Source organism: Camelus ferus, chromosome 31 (genome assembly GCF_009834535.1).
Source record: "Camelus ferus isolate YT-003-E chromosome 31, BCGSAC_Cfer_1.0, whole genome shotgun sequence".
Lineage (NCBI taxonomy): Eukaryota > Metazoa > Chordata > Mammalia > Artiodactyla > Camelidae > Camelus > Camelus ferus.
In genome coordinates this window covers 16,186,431-16,205,755 of record NC_045726.1, presented here as the reverse complement: position 1 = coordinate 16,205,755, position 19,325 = coordinate 16,186,431, and the positions used below count along the sequence as shown (strand labels likewise).

The 19,325-nt window shown below is 40.9% G+C and overlaps 1 protein-coding gene and 1 non-coding gene across 2 annotated transcripts in view; both read left to right on the top strand.

The window, feature by feature from the left end:
* LOC102521772 (contactin-associated protein-like 3) overlaps positions 1-18,920 on the top strand; it is a 148,604-nt gene extending 129,684 nt beyond the window's left edge. The window contains 8 exon segments of the mRNA XM_032471085.1: positions 1,334-1,573; positions 2,897-3,127; positions 4,505-4,638; positions 5,486-5,573; positions 11,464-11,694; positions 11,903-11,974; positions 15,686-15,732; positions 15,734-18,920. Of these exon segments, the coding sequence (XP_032326976.1) occupies positions 1,334-1,573; positions 2,897-3,127; positions 4,505-4,638; positions 5,486-5,573; positions 11,464-11,694; positions 11,903-11,974; positions 15,686-15,732; positions 15,734-15,880 (1,190 nt within the window). The 3' untranslated portion in view covers positions 15,881-18,920.
* Positions 3,416-3,488, top strand: TRNAG-ACC. The gene has a single exon. It is a non-coding gene; the product is annotated as a tRNA-Gly (tRNA).
* Positions 18,921-19,325: the final 405 nt, after the last annotated feature.

The following is a 19,325-nucleotide window of genomic DNA, read 5'->3' as shown; positions in this document are numbered from 1 at the left end:
TAGTGTGTGGGGGCTTCCCTCTAATTTATTTGCTTATTCTTTATTATTTTTTGTTTTTCCTAAAGTGAGAAATAAGTTTTGCTACATTACTATCTTGACAACTCTATTCTAATTTGGAAACTAAGCAGATTATCAAAGCAGCTCTCACTTGGTCTTTTCTCATGTATTTTAAAGTAAGTAAGGATACAGTCCAGTTAAAAGCTGATATAAATTACAAAGTAGCACACAGTTTGCTTTGCAAATACCTTCAGCATCCAGTGGCTAATGCTCTGCAATGAATTTAAGTTTGTGTGTGTGTGTGTGTGTGTGTACAGCCCACAGCACCATCAAACTCAGCTTCAAGCATAGTTAGTTCTTACTGCATTGATATCTAACTGCAGATCAAATTAAACAATTTTATTTTCTGATTTAATAATCTTGAGAACTAATGAACAGAATTTCTAGGAACAAAGTCTGCATGGAAATCTACCTAGAAGCAATATTCCCACTAGGATAGTGTTTCTAAAGCCTGTGAAGTAGGTTGAAAATTCAGATTCGGGGTACCTGCCCCAGGCCCACTGAATCAGAATCTTTTGGAGCAAATCCAAAATCTGGTTTTTAGCAAGCACTCCAGATGACTCCTGTGCTCCCATATTTATTAGACTCATGTCTAATAAATGATAGAAACAGAAAGAGATGATATTCTGTTAATGTGGTACCACCTGACCTCAGACCAGGATGGAGTAAGGAACACCTGAGGACCTAAATTTTGGTTTTATCCCACCTTCCTTCTCTCTTCGTCCTCTGTTCAATTCCTTTTCATAGCTTTATTATTGAGAGCTTTTCTAAGTGAGAATTAGTATTATATATACATATATAAACTTATAATGCATATATTATACAAATATATATTCAAATTTATAATGCATATTATATATTAAATAATATACAAATTTAGATATTGCACATTTGTAATATATATTATATTGCAAAGATTGTCCACTCTGTCACCTTTATTTTGCATGTCATCGTTTATAAATTTAAAGCTTAAAAAGGATCGGTGGTCTTCCTTTTGCTCTTGAAGAAAGGAGCAAATGTAAAAATGTAAGTCTGTCTAAGTATAATGTGAGGAAGTATTTTTAGAATATTTACCACGTTCAACTTTAAAAATATTTTCATGAGTGGTGTATTCAATGCCATTTGATGATTCTTCACCTTTGATCACAGCCTGCGTTTTTGGAATTAGATTTGTTCATAAAACTTTGAACAGATCATTATCCACGTGGTCCGAGTTTGAGGTGGAGACGAAACCCAGGGGTGGCCACCCAGGAACGCAGCAGTGTTTCCCTCGCAGGTGGAACAGCCAGCAGGCAGAGAGGCTTCCTGGGATGCATCCGGTCTCTGCGGTTGAATGGGCTGGCCCTGGATCTGGAAGAGAGAGCCACAATGACACCAGGAGTGGAGCCAGGGTGTCCAGGACACTGTAGCAGCTACGGACACCTGTGTCGCAATGGAGGGAGGTGCAGAGAAAAACGCAGAGGGATCGCTTGCGACTGCACCTTCTCTGCGTACGACGGGCCATTCTGTGAGCACGGTGAGTGTCACCAAGGAGCAGGTTACAGGGAACAGGTGGAGCCCTTGATCGCTATGAAGACCATTTCTGGGCTGTAAAGGCAGCTCTGTAATTAGCTGAAATAGAATTGTTTCTGTCCCCAAAGCCTCCATTTCACTTGGAAGGAGGTATGATTGTATTCTTGAGAAGCCAGGACTGCTGCTGTTAGATCTGATCTCATCCTCTCTGGATTTCTCAGAGTCATCACCGCAACACCTCGGGCAGAGCAGTACCTTTTAACTATGCATTTACCCTGGGCGTTTTAATTTTATGTAAATCAAAGATGAAGCCTTTTGGAGGCCATAACAAAATATTGTTACTCAATTCTGGGTTACAGGAATATGGAAGGATTTTTATTTATACTTTTTTTTTTTTTTTTTGGTGCAAGGAAAAGCCACTTTATTCGGAAAGCCGGCAGACAGAGAGGATGGCAGACTAATGTCTTGGAGAACCATCCCCCTCAAGTCAGCATACAGGCTCCTTTTATACAAAAAACCAGAGGAGGGGCTGTGGTTGGTTGTTGCAAACTTCTTGCTGCAGGAATTCTTTTTCTTGAAGCCATCCATGTGGGTCAGGCCATGGTGTCCCTGTAAACCTCCAACAAAACAAAGGTTATTCTCTGTTTTGCAACTTGTTATCTCTGCAGAAGTGCAGAAGTGCTGACATCCTTAAAGGTCAGAGCCCCGAGAATGGGCTCTCTTGTACAGTTCAGGCTAAAGGCAACATTGTTTTTACAAAAGGTGCAGAGCGAGCAGGACTGAGCCTAGAAAACAGGGCAGGTGGTTAAAACTGAAGGAACAGATCCAATTCCCCCAGAGTCAGATCTGTTCTCTATTACAAGAGGTCCAGCAGACATCTCAAAATGAGCACACTCGCCCTGATCACCCCCAAAGCCTGTTCGGCCCACAGCCGTCCCCTGTCGATCGGTCTGGACGGCAGACCCGCAATTTCAGATGCTCAGGATGAAAACTGGAGATGCTTTCGGGAATCCAGTCCATTAGGCCATCCTATCGGCTCTGTCTTCCCAACCGACCGCCTGCCTTTATACTTTCTTGTTTTTAATCTTACATGTTTTTATTTTTTTATTTTTCCCTTTCTTCTGCTTTTACTTTTTAAAAAATGCATCTGCAATGTTTTTAAATTAAAAAAAAAACAAAAAACAGCAAAGCATATACCCCATTATTATTTTCTCTCTGGAGATATTTAAAGATTAAAGAAACTCTTTAAATATACATAAATGTGCAAAAAAAAAAGACACTTGAACGTACATCTCGCTGATACAACAAAAAACACTTGTCATTCCAGAGGTGTCTGCCTATTTTGAAAGCGGCTCCTCGGTTACCTACAGTTTTCAAGAGCACTACAATTACACCCTTAGTAAGAACTCCAGCTCCTTCGCATCTTTACTGCGTGAGGATCTGACACTGACCAGAGACATGGCCGCACTGAGCTTCCGGACCACGGGGACCCCCAGCTTACTGCTCTACGTCAGCTCCTTCCACGAGGAGTACCTGTCCGTTATCCTCGCCCCGAACGGTGAGTGTCTTCACTGTAAGAACAAGAAAACTGACCTAGAAAATTAGGGCCATAAGGAGGGGGCCCTTTCAGTGCTCAGCTGTAAACAAGGAAACACAAGTGCATTCTCCGCCTGCTCTCGTGTTATTAGCGTTGGTTTATTTTTCATTATAACCCCAACTGTTTTATCACTGAGGTTAACATTTCAGTGATTACTTTAAGATGCCTTTCTGCCATCAAAGTTTGATCGTTTGATGTGTTTGAAGTCCAGTTGTGCTGCTTGTTCTTGTTAAGAGGTCCTTCCTGGGGGGAGGCGGTAGCTCAGTGGTAGAGCGCATGCTTACCACGCACGAGGTCCTAGGTTCGATACCCAGTGCCTCCATTTAAAAATAAAAGGGGGCCTCTCCTTCTGCACGTGAATAAATTAGTGTTATGTTTCATTTTGAAACAAGATACTTCACTTTATACATGGGAAATGTTCTTCCCTCCTTGGAAGTGAAGTAAAGATGTACATTAAACCATCTAAACGCCCATTTCCGTGAGCATCAGATAAATATGTTTGTTCTTTACCTGCATCAGTGGTTGAGAAGTCAGTCGTGTCATAACCACATACAAAGGAAAGGGGGGTGACAGTGGCCCCGCCCACGGCCACCCGTAAGAGAACAAAACCAAGACTTTCCCAATCAGAGAACAAACCAAGCTTTAATGTTGAGAATGAGGGGCGCCTTCCAGAATCTCTGACTGCTAGAATTCCTTACAGGTGGGACCAGGGTACCTTACAGGTGGTCACTGGGTAGAGAGAATCCATCTGTGAAGGAGAACAGTATGTGAGTCAGAAGATTTGGAGATTGTGCTAAATCACTCACTTCTTGCTTTTTTCGGCTCCTTGATTATGGCAGAAGCATTAGAAAAAATTTCTGGTTGTGCAAAAAAAAAAAAAACCCATTAATTTGTGAATGCCAGCGATATCTTAAAATACATTAAAACGAGTCATATTAAAAGAAGTTATGCTTATAGAAGCTGAATGTTAATGCAACGTTGCTTGAGGTTTTACCATTTAATAATACGAACACCACATGAATAATGAATGTTGAGCATAGCTTCGCGTTTTCATATGCATAACTTAGACTTTTTCCTCTGGTTAAGGAAAATGGAAGCACTCAGAAAAAGACCATGATGGTCTTGACTTTCCAGATTGTGGAACTGGATTCTGAACCTGGCCCCAGAACAGCACATAAATGATTACCAGTCCAGGAAAAGTGACTATGGGTGCATTCCAGTAAATGCTCCATAGATTCAAATTGTATTAAATTAAAAAAAAGTGCCTTAGAACCTGCATTGGCAGTTTTTATAATAAAATTCTATTTTAGGGAAAAATGTCATTTTTCTCTTTTTTAGGAAGTTTGCAGATCAGATATAAGCTAGACAGACACCAGGAACCTGATGTTTTTAACTTTGGTTTTAAAAACCTGGCTGATGGCCAGCTTCATGAGGTGAAGATTAACAGAGAAGCAGCAGTGGTCTCTGTAGAGGTAAGTTGTACGTTAACAACAGGAATAGGAGTCAAAATTGTGATGCTCAGAATGTACCACCTAAAGCAAAAAGTTAATGATAAATCCAAACAAAAGAGATGCACGTTGAGCACTGTCCTTCTGTAAGTCTTGCTAGGACAGAAGATGTAGCCGAGGTGTTTTGTTTAGCAACGTTTGTTTAGAAAAAGACTGTCAAAGTTATTAGTATTTGACCATTTAAAAGACCATGCTGTTCTTACTGCTTTTCCTTTATTTGGTTGGAAATATTGTCTAGTTTATCCCAGTGACTACTGGCGATATTCTAGTGGGGACCTATCCCCACTGAATTACAAAAGAACAAATGTTACCGAAGTTTAACCACAAGGGGAAAAGCAAGCTCTTGCTTAAAGTGGGAATGCATTTTGAAAAACATCAGAGTATTTAAATTATGCATTGTCACTGGGTTTTGAAATTACGCATTGTCACTGGGTTTTGAAGAATAATCTTTTATATTGAATCTGTATGAATAATACATTTTTCTGCTCATGTTACAAATTTCCTTTCTAAATAAGTAAAAGCTCGGAGGTTCAAAATAGCTATTGCCTCTCTTTGTGGACTGGACCAATTATAGACACTTAAATCATGAAGAAAGTGTAGGGAGAGGGAGAGGTGAAGGGTCGAGTGGAATGTGAGGTATCATAAAAATTGTTTATAAAACAGTCTTCCCCTTTAACCTTTGTGATAGCATGAACGTGTGGCTTATTTATTTATTTACTTATTTTATCATTTTTCTCGGTCTTCCTTTGAGTCCCCATCCCTTTATCTTCCAAATTGCTTGCCATTTTGTTTCTTGTGGAACATTTAACAGGTTAACCAGAATACAAGGAGACAAGTCATCCTGTCGTCAGGGACAGAATTCAATGCTGTCAAGTCCCTTGTGTTGGGGACGATCTTAGGTAAGTGGAAGAAAAAGTGTCCCCCCCCCCCCCCACTGCCCCGTGACATGGATCCGAAGTAGTGGGTTGCAAACACAGGAGGCATTCATCATGCTGAAAAAAGCTCCTTGACATATGCGTGCCTTTCCAGTGAGTGACAGTCAAGGTAGAAGCTTGTACTCTTGTCTGAGTGCGTATTACAATCACAAGTCAGTGCTGCCTGCGAAACGAGCCAGGGTGTTACCCAGGAGAAATACCGCCACACTTACCCGACTCGGCCATCAAACATAGTGAAACTTGGCATTTTCCTAACAGTTCACGAAAGACAAAATTAAAGCAGGTCTCAAGTTCACCAATGCTAGAGGCATCAGGGGTCAAATGCAGCAGTCATTCAATGATAAATCTAGGTTTATGTGTAGGAAAAGAAGAGACAAAGCTGCTTTTGATTTTCTTCGCCAATGAATACGCTTTGGGCTGTGGCCCGGGACCTGCCTTCCCCGGGGGCTGCAGTGACGTGTGTCCGTTGCTCCCGGCTCCTCTTGGAAAATCACAACCTAAGCATCCCACAGACATCCTTTAGGACTGCCGGTTACTCTCCATAAAGATGCCAAAGGAAAAGCCGGCTTTACTATCTAGATGGCAAACTCTTTATGCCTTTTTCCCCCTTGTCACCAAGAATTACATGGAAATAAAAGCAAATATCAAAAGGGATATAGAAACTCTTTTATTAAAAATGAAATGTTATTGGGGGGAACCCTCTGGTGGCAAGTTTATCATTCCTGCTCTGGTGCGCATCTGGCTCTTTTTTGTCTGAAATAACTGGTGGCATCTTTATTAGCTGTTCAACCATTTCTACACTGATTCTTTTGGTCGCTTCTTCTACCCCACGTTTGTATTGCATCATGAACTTGAGAATGTTAGAGAAGGCACATGAATGGGTGCTCAAAATCAGTTGAGAAGCATAGTAACTATTAAAACAATCACGGGGAGGGTACAGTTCAGGGGTAGAGTGTGTGCTTAGCACCCACGAGGTACCTCCAGTACCTCCATATGAATAAATAAATAAAGCCCCAATTACCTCCCCCACAAAAAACCCCAAAGAAATGAAAATAAAATAAAGTAGAATATATATATATATACACACATATATATATATTTCTTTGTTAAAACAAACGATCACGTCTTTCATAGAGATGACAGGCAATGAAATGATGACTTCTTATTCTTCTGACAAAGGAAATGTTAGGAATCCTCGTTTGCTCCTGGGGCACTCTTATAAATAGTAAAACAGAAGTATAATATTTCGATGCTGCAGCCTAAATGTTAAACAGCCCAGCTGTCAAAGAGGCAGGTTAAGCCAAGTAAGGAGCGTAAGAATGTAGTTTTAGTGCGGAATGCGAAGAACCAAGCGGTGGTGGTCCTCCACTGTAATCATGCCTTAAAGGTGGATGAAGAACCTGGCCTTGAGGATGTACTGACCGAGAGACAGCGTGTGCTGAAAGTCCTTTCGTGTGGTTCGTTGGTCGAGTCCCCTTCCCCACACGTGGGCTAGTGATCAAGCAGTTAACACGCAAATAAAATAGTGGCACAATATAGTAAACCAAAAAGGATTGGAAAAACAATGAAAAGAAATAAATTGCTCCTTCAGCTTTCGCCAGTGAGAATTAACGGTATGCATTCAGATGGAGGCTTTGAAATTCCTACAAGTTCAGAGACCACTCTGAGTTTTAGAAAACAGTGGGCCAGAACCTTATCCTTGGCTGTCAGCTGAGCGATATTATAATTGGTTTTAGCACCGAAATGGAGGAATTTCCTCCCCTTTTAATCTAATATTGAGCTCCACTCTCTGGCCTGACTGATCCTTGGTTTGAGCAGAGTGAATAACTGATCGTCCCAGGGGTCTGCAAACCGCAGAGCAATACTTCTACAGAGTGGGTGCGATCTGTGAGTGGCATGATGGTTCTGTCTGCCCCCAGATCTCTTCCCGCGTCCATTGCCAGATGTCTGTGTGCACTGTTTCCCCAGCCTTGAGGACAAATGTGGTCAATAAACGAAACAGACACAGGACACACACAACTTCATGCCCTCAGGGACTCCAGTCTTTGACAGAAGAGACGAGACATGTTCAGAAATGTCTGTGATCCAAAATAGAAAGTTGCCATCAGTAAGTGTGAAATTGACAAGGGGATACTGTTAAAGATAACTTAGGTTCAGATGTCTGATCTATAAAGAAGTCAGCAACAGATGACGGAAATTGATTTAATCACTAAATTGCATTGTATGAAAAGGAGCATTTTAATAAAAAAGTAGAATAATACATTTTATGATATATATTTTTTCTTTTCCCATGAGTCAATATAGAGGGTAACAATAGCACGGAATTGAAGATGTTAATATTTTTATTCAGGAATGATATATTCAAAAGCATCTCTCTCAGGCCATAAAAATTAAAGCTGAAATTCAGCAGTGACGTTTATAACCTGAAGCAACTGAATCTAATAAAATAATATTCATTTCATCTGTACCTAGCGGGGTGTATCTTGATCAAAGACTAATAAAACTTTTCATGTTTCGGGAACTTTACTTCCGGGTGGCTTCTGTTCTAATTCTGCTGCCACATTTAGGTCAGTTACTGAGGCTAAAAAGACTACAGTTTTGTGTTCAGATTTGGAGGGTATAAGCAGAACTTCCCTTTGCTAACTTATAGTAAAATGGACCAAAAGCTTGGCTAATAAAGAGCCATTAATTTTCCAAAGAAAGTTGTCCCGAACTGTAACAAGTTATCCAGTGCTTATTTCTTGTTAGCTATGTTGACTCATTGAGTTACCCATTCATTCAGAAATGTTTAGTGGTCCCTAATATATGCACTTATATTTCATCAGACCTTGCAAATGACTACTCTACCTGCCCTCAAAGCACTCGTGGTATAATACACAATATAAACAATATAATACTGGTCATGGCTAATCCAATTAATGGTTATTATTTACCCCAATGTGCTTTGGAAAAATGGTTCAGCATCGTCTTCTAATGAACATGGTTCTTCCCTTCCTTCAGTGATCTGATTATTCACAATGACCAATCAGGTTAAGTTTTCCCAGTTACTAATTTCAATATAATCCTACTTTAAATGTAAATCTTTAGATTTCTCATTTTCTATGTAGTCTCAATCCTGATAGAGCTTATAGTCCCAAAGTACGGGGAGCTTTAAAATACAACAACCAAAGTTGCCTTAGCATCTTTGCGGTTTTATTTCTCTAAAGAATTCTGTCTAATTGGTATTCTGTTGATTTGGGGTTTTTTGTGCATTAAAAAAACTACCAAAATAACAAACCCAAAATAGCAAAACAAAGCGAAATTCTGTTTTTAAAGTATGCAGACTAAAGACGTGTCTTTCTGTCTCTTCCTGGGGGAGAATACAATGGGGTGAATATAGTTCAGATCAGTAGAGTCATGTGAATAAGCCTTAGTAGGTCAATTATCCGTGTGAGAAAGGAAATTCACTGAAGAATTGTATGTTGAAAAATGGAACTCCATGTATGAGAATTGGGTAATAAATAATTTATGGAAATTTTCTACTGAGATCTGTGTGAAGAGACTAGAATTTAGATATTAAAAAACTCCATTGACTTATGCAACATATATCAGTCTTTGCTATGCTCTGCTTAAGAATTTAGAAGGAAATGCACATAGAAAGACACAGAGTTTACACAATTTCAGGAATGTGAATGTAAATGCAGAAAATCTTCAACAAAACATTAGCGTATCTAATCCAATTACATATAAAATTATTATACACTATGACCAAGTAAGATTTATCCCAGGAATTTAAGGTCCGTTCAATAGATAAAGATCAATATAATAGACGATAATAACAGAATAAAGGCGAAAGAAACACATAATCATCTCAATAGACACAGGAAAAGCATTTGAAAAAATCCAACACACTTTCTTAGTAAAAACATCGAACAAATTAGGAATGAAAGGGAACTTCCTCATGTGAAAAGAGGCATCTACAAAAAGCTCACAGCTAACATCACGTTTAGTGGTGAAATAATGGAAGTCTCCCCTAAGATCAGTAATGAGATGAAGATGTCCTCTCTTACCACTTTTGTTCAAGACTGTAGTGCAGGTCTGAACCAAGGCTATTAGACACGGAAAAGAGTAAAAAGTATCCAGATTAAAAAGGAAGAAGTAAAATTATCTTTATTTGTAAAGGACGTGAAGTCGTAAGGAATCCATGAGAAAAGCTATTAGAGCTAATAGACAGTTTTGGCAAGGATTCGAGATCAGTACACAAAACTTTATTGTATTCCTATATACTAGCAATGCACAATACAAGAACCAAATAAAGAATGAAATCTAAATTCTATTTATTGTAGCATCAAAAAGAATCAAATAGTTAGGAGTAACTTTAAGAAGTGCAAGACATGCACGGTGAAAACCACAAGACATTGTTGGAAGGCTTTATGGAAGACTCCCAGAAATGGGAAGACATTTGTGTTCATGGACTGAAAGACTCAGTGTTGGCAGGATGCCATTGCTCCCCAAGATGATCTACAGATTAGACACAATTTCTCCCAAAATCCAGATGGCCGTCTCTTTAGCAGAAATTGACAAGTTGATCCCAACATTCATATGGAAATGCAAAGGGCTGCAGATAGCCAAAACAACCTTGGAAAGAATGCAGTTGGAGGTCTCACCCTTCATGATTTCAAAATTTAGTACATAGCCACAGTAGTCAAAACTGTGTGGTACTGGCATAAAGGTAGACACACTGATCAGTGGACTGGATTGGAAGTCTAGAAGGAAAACTGTAAGTCTGGTGCCGGGACCCTTCAGTGGAGAAAGAAGAATCTCTCTTCAACAAATGGTGCTGACCGCTACCAGATATCTACAAGTTTAAAAAGTCAGATTGGACCCCTAGCTAACACCACGTACAAAAAGTTAACTCAAAATGGATGACAGACCTAAATGTGGGGGCTAAGGTGATAAGACTCTCAGAGCAAAACATAACTGTAAGTCTTTACGACCTTGGATTAGGCAGCGGTTTCTTAGAGAAGGTTCCTCAGAAGCTTTGGGTTAGAGCATGGATTCTCAAAAGCACAAATCACAAAGAAAAATAGATAAATTGGACCTCATCAAAATGAAAAACTTGTAATTCAAAAGACACTATCAACGAAGTGAAAAGACAAGTCACAAAACAAAAGAAAAAATATTTGCTGGTCATGTATCTGGTAAGGGACGTTAATACAGATACATAAAGAACTCCTATAACTGAACAGTAAAAAGACAGCTAACCCAACTTAAAAGTGGCCGAAGGATCTGAGTAGACATTTTTCTCAAAGAAGATATACAAATGACACACACACGAAAAGATGTTCAAAATCACTAGTCATCAAGGAAATGCAAATCAAAACCACAAGGTATTTTTACATCCAACAGGACGGCTAAGATCAAAAACAGAGAGTAACAGGTGTTGAGGATGTGGACAAATCAGGCCCCTTGTGCATGGCTGGTGGGCATGTAAAATGGAGCAGCCACTGTGGAGAAACAGCTTGGCGGTTCCATACGACGTTAAACGTAGTTTATCAAATGACCCAGAAATTCCACTCTTAGGTACGTACTCAAGGGAATTGAAAATATATATTCACACACGGCAGAGGATTTCATTCGTCTGTAGCCCACGGCTGCACCCAGGGGAGCTCCAGTTTGCTCCCAAGCAGAGTGAGCATCTGCAGGGCACCAGCTAAGGCCGCTGGTACCCGCTCTGGCTGTCTCTCCTGAGGGAGAAAGGACCAAGGGTTGGAGGGAGGTTCTGCTCATCCCTGGTGTGCAGATGCAGGATGTCTGGGTGGCCGGCTAGTCGCCCCCCAAGCGCTAACGCTGTGTCCCGCTTCTTTGCCCGCAGAGTCCCCCGGCACGGACGCCGACACGCTGCGGGCCGGCGCGCGCGGCTTCACCGGCTGCCTGTCCGCCGTGCGCTTCGGCCCCGCCGCCCCGCTGAAGGCGGCGCTGCGCCCCGGCGGCCCCGCCCGGGTCACCGTCCGCGGACGCGTGGCCGCCGCGTCGCGCTGCGCCGAGGGCGCGGGGCCCGGAGCCCCCGCGCGGGAGGAGACCCGCCCGCTGGCGGGCGGCGCAGGTGCGTGGCCCCCCGCCCGCTCCCCGCCCCCGAGGTCCCCGAAAGCCCTCCGTGCGCGCACCGTCCCGTTCCCTGGTCTTCGGCTTCTCGGTTCTTCCTTTCAAGTTCATTTCTGCGACCGCACTGCCTGCTCGTCTTTCAGACGCCGGTGGATTTCCCAGGAGCCCTCTTTCCCACTCTCCTCTGTCTCTCCCCGTTTCTGCCGCAGGTCGCTCGGGACCAGCAGATGAGAGCGAGCCCTTAGTGACTGCGGACCGGAGTGACTCCGCGGTCATCGGAGGTAACGGGGCCGCGAGTGACCTCGTCCTTGGCGTCGTTGGCCCTATTAGCAACCCCCCCCCCCCCCCAAATATCTGTGAGAATCCGTGCTGATTGTGAGGCCAATGGCAGGCCACATACATTTGCTCATGTTCTTGGTGTAATTTTACCGAATTCAGCTCCTTTGGAGGTGCTTGGGAGAAGGAACTGATGGTTCCACTGAAACACTTCTTAAAGGATGGTTGCCAAACCGTAGCATATTAAGACGCTTTTCATTTGAAAATAACCATTAGTGTTTCTCAGGATTATATATTTAAGTTGACTTACTTTTACTTCTTCGATTCAAAAATAGCCCTGGACCTCAGTCCATTAGCCCAGAACATTTAAAAATAAGAGGAAAAATAAAACGTATTGAGAGAAGCACCTGACATACATATATATATATATATATTCATTAAATAAATCCATCCATATAACCGTACATACATATAAAGAAGAAAACATAATGGGACATTAAATACCTTCCAAAAGTTCTCTGAAACAAGATTTATCCAGGTCCGACTCAAAAAATTAATTTTCAGTTCTCCTTCGTATCATTTTAATTTGCTTAATTAGATTATTGAAATGTGAGTCAGTTGTAAACTCTGCTTGATGAGAAGTAAAGTGCTCTCCGTTCTTTGCTACCCAAAAATGAGGTAATTACTCTTAGAGGTGGGAGGTAATTACTCTTAGAGGTGGGTGACAGGACTGGGTGTCCGCTGTTCAGGCCCACTGTGCACCTGCTCAGATTAAATCTGAGCGTTTTGCCTGCATGCATCCAGGCACCAGTTTTCTCCAGACAATTAGGGAAGTAGTCAGACCTTATAAAGTGCTGACCAAATCTGTGTAAAAATGTCAACATTTCCATTTCTGTCTCAGCCACTTTTATCTTTGTAATGAGTGAGGAATATGACCTCCACTTTACAACTCCAAGAGCAAATAAAAACCATAAATGTTATTTATAATGCTTATCTAAAAGGAGTAACTTTTGTGTTAGAATTTAAATTAAATCTTTATCCTAAATCTTGCTACTTTGCTTTTAATGAGCAAACTTCACTATCATGCCAAAGCCAAGTGAAAATAAATCAACTTCAATGTGATTAATAGTTACAAAGTACGAATCCAAGTTCAAAATTTTGCAAAATAGCATAGTGGGTGCCCTTTTATTACAGAGAGCAAAGACAGTAGTCAGACTGATGATGGACCAAAGATGTGGTCTTTGGAGTTTTATTGCTTTTGCTAAATATCATTGGGAAGATGTACAAAGTAAGTGGCTCCAGTGTCATTCCCCTGAGAAATCCTACTTGGACACGTGGGATGGAGAATGAGAACACAGAAGGGCTTAGAGACAGAATGACTCAGTTTCCTGGGCCCTACAGTCCCATTGTCCCTGCCTGCCTTCTGTGTGGTGGCTGGTTGCTGCGTGCTAGTGTATTGTTCCAGAGAGAGTGATCAGACTTTTCTAATTGATCACAGACTGCACCCACTTGTAAAATATTGGATCTATTTAAAGACTTATTCCAATAGGTCGATTTCTCCATGTTCTGCATTTTGCATTGTTACTTTCTCCTCTTGCGGACAAAGGGAGCATTATAGGAAAGCGGAATTAACCTAAGAAATACTCAAGCCTGGTAAACCAGAGATCGCAAAGGGTTTCTTGCCAAGGGATGCGTATTGTAGACGGGCAGATGGATGGATGGAGAAACAGACAGATGTGTGGACAGACAGAGACACAGGCAGACATGAGCCCTTGTCAAAAACATAGTACCTTGGAGTTGCTGATAGGAAGGTTATGGAAGGCATCAGATGCATAATTTAAATCATCTCAATCTCTTGCAGAGAGGGGGTGAAAATAGAAGTTATTCTAGGATCCCACCAAACCTCACAAAACGGACAAACGGCCTAGAGTGAAAGATGATCAGTCACATACAGAAAATTCTGGCTGCATGGGTGGGTCAGTGCCATGGTGACAGTCACCGTGTAATCAACTGGCCTGGTCGCTGTTACTGAGAGTTACTAGCTCCTGGCACTAAAATTGGATATGATGCCTCTCTTAAGGCAAAGTCCTATAACTACAACATAAAAATAAGTAAAGTAACTCTTGTTTCCAAGTGAGAAGCAAGATGTATTGAAAGTAATGAATATTCTACCTGTGCATATTTAAGAATATTGACAAAATAATAAAAGTGCACCCTCCTCCCAGCTAAGGAGAAGTCTGGGCTCCTGATAGCATGTGCTCAGGCATCTTCGTGACACATTACGTCCAATCAAGCTTTGAGTTTGTTGGTCTCCATTCCATTTGCTTATGTTGGTCCCTGAATATAAAGAAGAACTCCGTTTGCAATACAAATTTCGAGTCACATAACTAAGCAGTAACGTGTGTTTTCTAACATTTGATTTCTAACAGTTAACATCAGGATACTAATTAATGCCTGTGTCCATCGTCTTCAAAGTACACTAACTAATGAATGCTGCTTCTTTACCTGTTTGTTGCAGAAAAGGTTGGACATTCATTCTTCAATAATATGATATAGGTTGAATAAGCATTTCTATGGCGTAACAGTCTCAACCCTTGTGGTGCATGGAAATCATGAAAATTTCCAGCTAGAAGTGTCAAATAATCTCCTTTCCAGATAGCTGAGCTTTATCAATATTTCTACAATTTTTAATAATATGATATATTAGTTATCTACTACCGCATGACAAATGACCACGTACATAGCCATTTAACACAATCCACATTTATTACCCCTCGGTTTCTGTGGGTCAGGAGTTCAGGCAGATCTCACCCAAGCCCTCTGCCGAGCGTCTCACAATGCTGAAACCGACGTGTCTTGTCTGGGCTCTTGAGCTGGGCTTGCACCTGGAGGAGGGTCTGCTGGGGGAAAGAAGCCACTTCCTCACTTACGTGGTGTTGGCTGCGTTCGGCGTCTAACGGCTGAAGGACTGAGAGCTTCTGGATCTTAGCTGACTCCTGGCTAGAGGCTGTTTTTAGCACCTCGGGGCCACCTGCAGTTCCCTGCCAGGTGGGGTTTCCCGGCATGACTGCTTGGCACCTCACAGCCAGCAGGAAGAAAGAGATTCCTAGCAAGACAGTTGTTACGGTCTTAATGTAACATAATTCACGTAAACATGCATGAATAATCAGGCGCGTGTCATCACCTTTGTCACACCGTATTGGTTAGAAGCAGGTCACGAGGGGATCACACTGGGGTATGGATCCCTCAAAAGGCAGCAATCACTTAAGATTCTGTTGGTCTCATAGAGATAGATGAGATACATGTCACACTGCTGTAGGTCAACAGTACATCAGCATTAAAATTAAATCAAATTTTTATTAAAATACTTACACATAAGCATTTAATTACTCTATAATGGGGCTACACACTCTATACTTTTAAATAATAAAAACCTGCTTGCTCATTAGCATGGAGTGTGATCATGACCCCAGAAGCCCTGTGGTGTCTCCGCATTTAATCGTGAAGGCATTAACTGAAATCCAGCGATGATATGTCTTTAGGATTAAGGCATAAAACTGCGGGGTCTAAACTCTGCACGGATTGAGAAGAAAGCTTAATGTTAATCATCCCACTTGGTTTTCAAGTTTCCTGATGGTAAACAATGCGAGGGAAGATGCCAGTTCCGCTGACATTGACAGTTTATAATCTGACTTTGTATTTCCCTTTCTCTCTAGGTGTGATAGCCGTTGTGATATTTATCTTGCTCTGCATCACTGCCATCAGCTATCCGCGTTTATCAACAGAGGTGGCTATACCAAAAAAACGAATCCAATATTCCCCAAAATGGGGACAATGCTGAGACTGCCCTGAAAAGTGAGCTCAACATGCAAAGTGCAGCCAGCGAAAGCCAGAAAGAGTATTTCTTCTGATCAGCCGTGACTTACTTATTACTATGATGATGTGACTTTCTTGTTAAGCCAGGGGCTCCTGGTGGAGGAAACCCTCCTCTCGTCCTCCTGGGGCGGGCGCTGGGTGGGCAGCTCCGTCAGTTTGCTCACACGTGGTCCCTGGAGGCTCTGCTCAGTGCTCCTTCTTGATCTATTTATTAGCAGTGACTTAAGTGTGCTTGTTAATCACCGCTTGTCAGTTTCTGGCTGTTCTGACCTGATCTTCTAAAACTGAAATGTATTTTGCATAATTACTTTGGGTTCTAAGTGGGAACAAGGATTTGAGCTGTGGCCCTGCTCTCTTAAAAATCCAACACGGAAGTTTATAAAAGTCAAAGTTGGCCTCTCACGTTTTGTGTTACATGGAAACCTAACCTTCCTTAATTGATCACCTGCTGACACTGGTCAACCAGGAAGTGCTTCTCAAATGGTCTTCAGCTGCATTTCCATATTCCTGTGAACCAGAGCCCGGTGGCCAAAAATGCATTACAAACCTGAAAAAAGAAAAGAAAGGAAAAGAAAAGAAACATTTTGGGGGCTGATTGTTTTTACTGTATGTCTCTTTTAAATCAGTTTTGATACATTTTAGTGATGAAACAAGTGTTGAATGTCAGATATGAAGAAATTACATTAAGTCCAGCTATGAAACAGAAAATTTGCAAGTAGAGAAACATAAAGGATTTCAGTCTGTGATAATTTGCTTGTTTATGTTCTTTGCAATTGGTCAGGATACTCTTTGTAAACTATAATAATGATCACCTAATGATCTCACAGAAATGAATATTTTCTAACTAAATCTGTGCCCATATATAAATTCCATATTTAATGTTGGAAATATATCCTCCATCCACATCTGAATGAAATGTAATCCTAAATTTATTTCCTTTATATATAAGGTGACTTTTCTTTGTAGTCTTGTGGGGTTTTTTTTCCTGAAAGTTGTAACAATGCTTTCATTTCCTGTTATTGTCTGTTCATTAGGGGAAAAGTCACATTTTTTTTTAATTTAGAAAAAACTTTAATTGAAATAGAGTCAATTACAATGTGTCAATTTCTGGTGTACAACAGTGTTCCAGTCTTGCATATACATACATATATTCATTTTCATATTTTTGACATTTTGAACTAAATCTCTCCGTTTCCCTTTCTACATTTTGAGCCGATCTAGGCAAGACATCCCCTGAGTTACCCTCTCACCTAATTACCACTAGGAATACCAGTGGAAGAATACTTATGCTAAACGAAGATGCAGGTTATATAATCTGAACAAAATCTGTCATTCCAGTCAAGATTCTGGGATCTTGAGATCTGTTTCCAACAGAGCACCCAAAATCAACTAGTTCATTTTAAGTAGGGTATATTCTAGGAGAGTGAAAAAAAAAATCCTATTAACTATGGGAGTTGATCCAGTAACTACTTTTGTGGCAGTGTCTTTAGATAATTGCATGGAGTCACCATTTGCACTGAAAAGCCGGTTGTAATAAAAATGGGCTGCCCTCTCCATATCGCACCTGCCCTGTGCCTGCCAGGTACTTCCTCTGACCACAGGGAAGGAGGCCACATGACCGTGGAGGCTGAGACTGGAGTGGGGCAGCTAAGCTCCAAGCCAAGGAACACCAAGGACGGCTGGCCACCGCCAGAAGCCAGGAGGAAATAATGGAACAGATTCTCCCCTCAAAGCTTCCAGAAAGAACCAATCCTGTTGACACCTTGATTTTGGATTTCTGGTCTCCTAAAGTATAAAAGAATACATTTCTTTATTTTTTTAAGCCAAAAAAAAAATTGGAACTGTATGTGCTTAGCCTTGCTATGACCTTTGAGTGTATACCAACTTTTCTGTGTTCTTTTTAAAGAATGAGAAAAGATGTCCTCTATATTGCCTTTTCTCAAAAATTTTTTTCTAACGCTTTTGTGTTAATTTTCGACAAGGTGTAACAGACCACCACAAATTTAGTGACTTCCTACAACCAGTACTTACTATCTCCCACTTTCTGCGGTCAGGAGCTGGGCAGGGGTTCACTGAGACGTCTGCAAGGCTGCAGTCAGGTGTCTGCCCGGGCTGTGTTCTCATCTGGAAGCTCAGCCGGGGACGGCTTTGCCTCCTTGCTCCCATGATCACTAACAGCCTTCCAGTCCTTCCTGCTGGGGGGCTTATGGAAGCTTAGTTCTTCAAGGCTAACAAGGGACAGGGAGGCTCCAGAGCAAGTCTGCCAGCAGTAGGGAGTCTACAGAATGGAATGTGATCTCGGGGGTGGCATCCCATCACATTTGCCATATTCTGTTGGTCAGAAGCACGTCACAGGTCCCACCCATACTGAGGGGGAAGGATTATATGACTTGAGTCAGCAGGCTGGAATCACGGGGACCACTTTAAAGCCCATCTGTCATAATACTATATCCACATTGACGTTTCTTTAAATGAATGATGAAAGACGTTTGGGATCTCAATACAGCAATATGTGAAGGGCCAGTCCTTGTCAATGGTGTATGTAGTTTTTTTCCCAAGGGTCTATGTAGTTGGGGAAGGATTCAACACAAAAATGATAGGCTCCATTAAACGCATAGCTGCATGTAAACATCATTAAATCACTGCAAGGTTAATCAGTGGTCATCTTCTGTTCCAAAAGAATGCATCACTTTGATAGCTAAAATTTTACAGATTTATAGAAAGTGAAATCCACTGCACTCTGCCTTTTGTTTTTTTTTTTTTTTTTGCCAGCATTTTATTTTATTTGAGTTTTTTTTTTTCCTGTTTGTTTTTGGTGTGTGTAGGGGGAGGTAATTAGATTTATTCTTTTTTTTTTTTTTTTTAGAGGAGGTACTGGAGATTGAACCCAGGACCTTGTGCATGCTAAGCATGCGCTCTCCTGCTTGAGCTGTACCCTCCCCCCTGCTCTCTTTTCTAAGGAGAAAACTTTAAAGTGTTTTTACCAAAACTTCAGTGATGCATTATCAACTTCCCCTGATGGATTTGTAAATGTTTGCTGCTTATTTGTGAATAAAATAACATTTTTGAATTAAATTAGGAAAATATTTTTAAGAGAAGTTGAATGACATTTGAATTATGGAATTATATTGTTTTTCCCCTAAAATATTAAAACCTGTGCAAAAGTATGCATTCTGTGATGCTCTGTGTATTACTTTATCTCTGCAGTAAAATACAGGGAGCACTAAGACCTGTGAATATTATTCATGATGGTATTTAAATCATCACACGAAAAAATGAAACACAAAGTAATGGATATTTACTGATTACTACAAGTTAAAAATACCTATATATGTAAGTATTTTTTTAAGCTTTGCCAGAGAACAATAACTTAACAATCAGCACGTTATTTGTTAAATATTTACTATATACTCAAACCTGGTTAAACATGACTTTCCTCAGAGAGTTGGGTTTCTAAAGCACTGATTAAATATACTGATT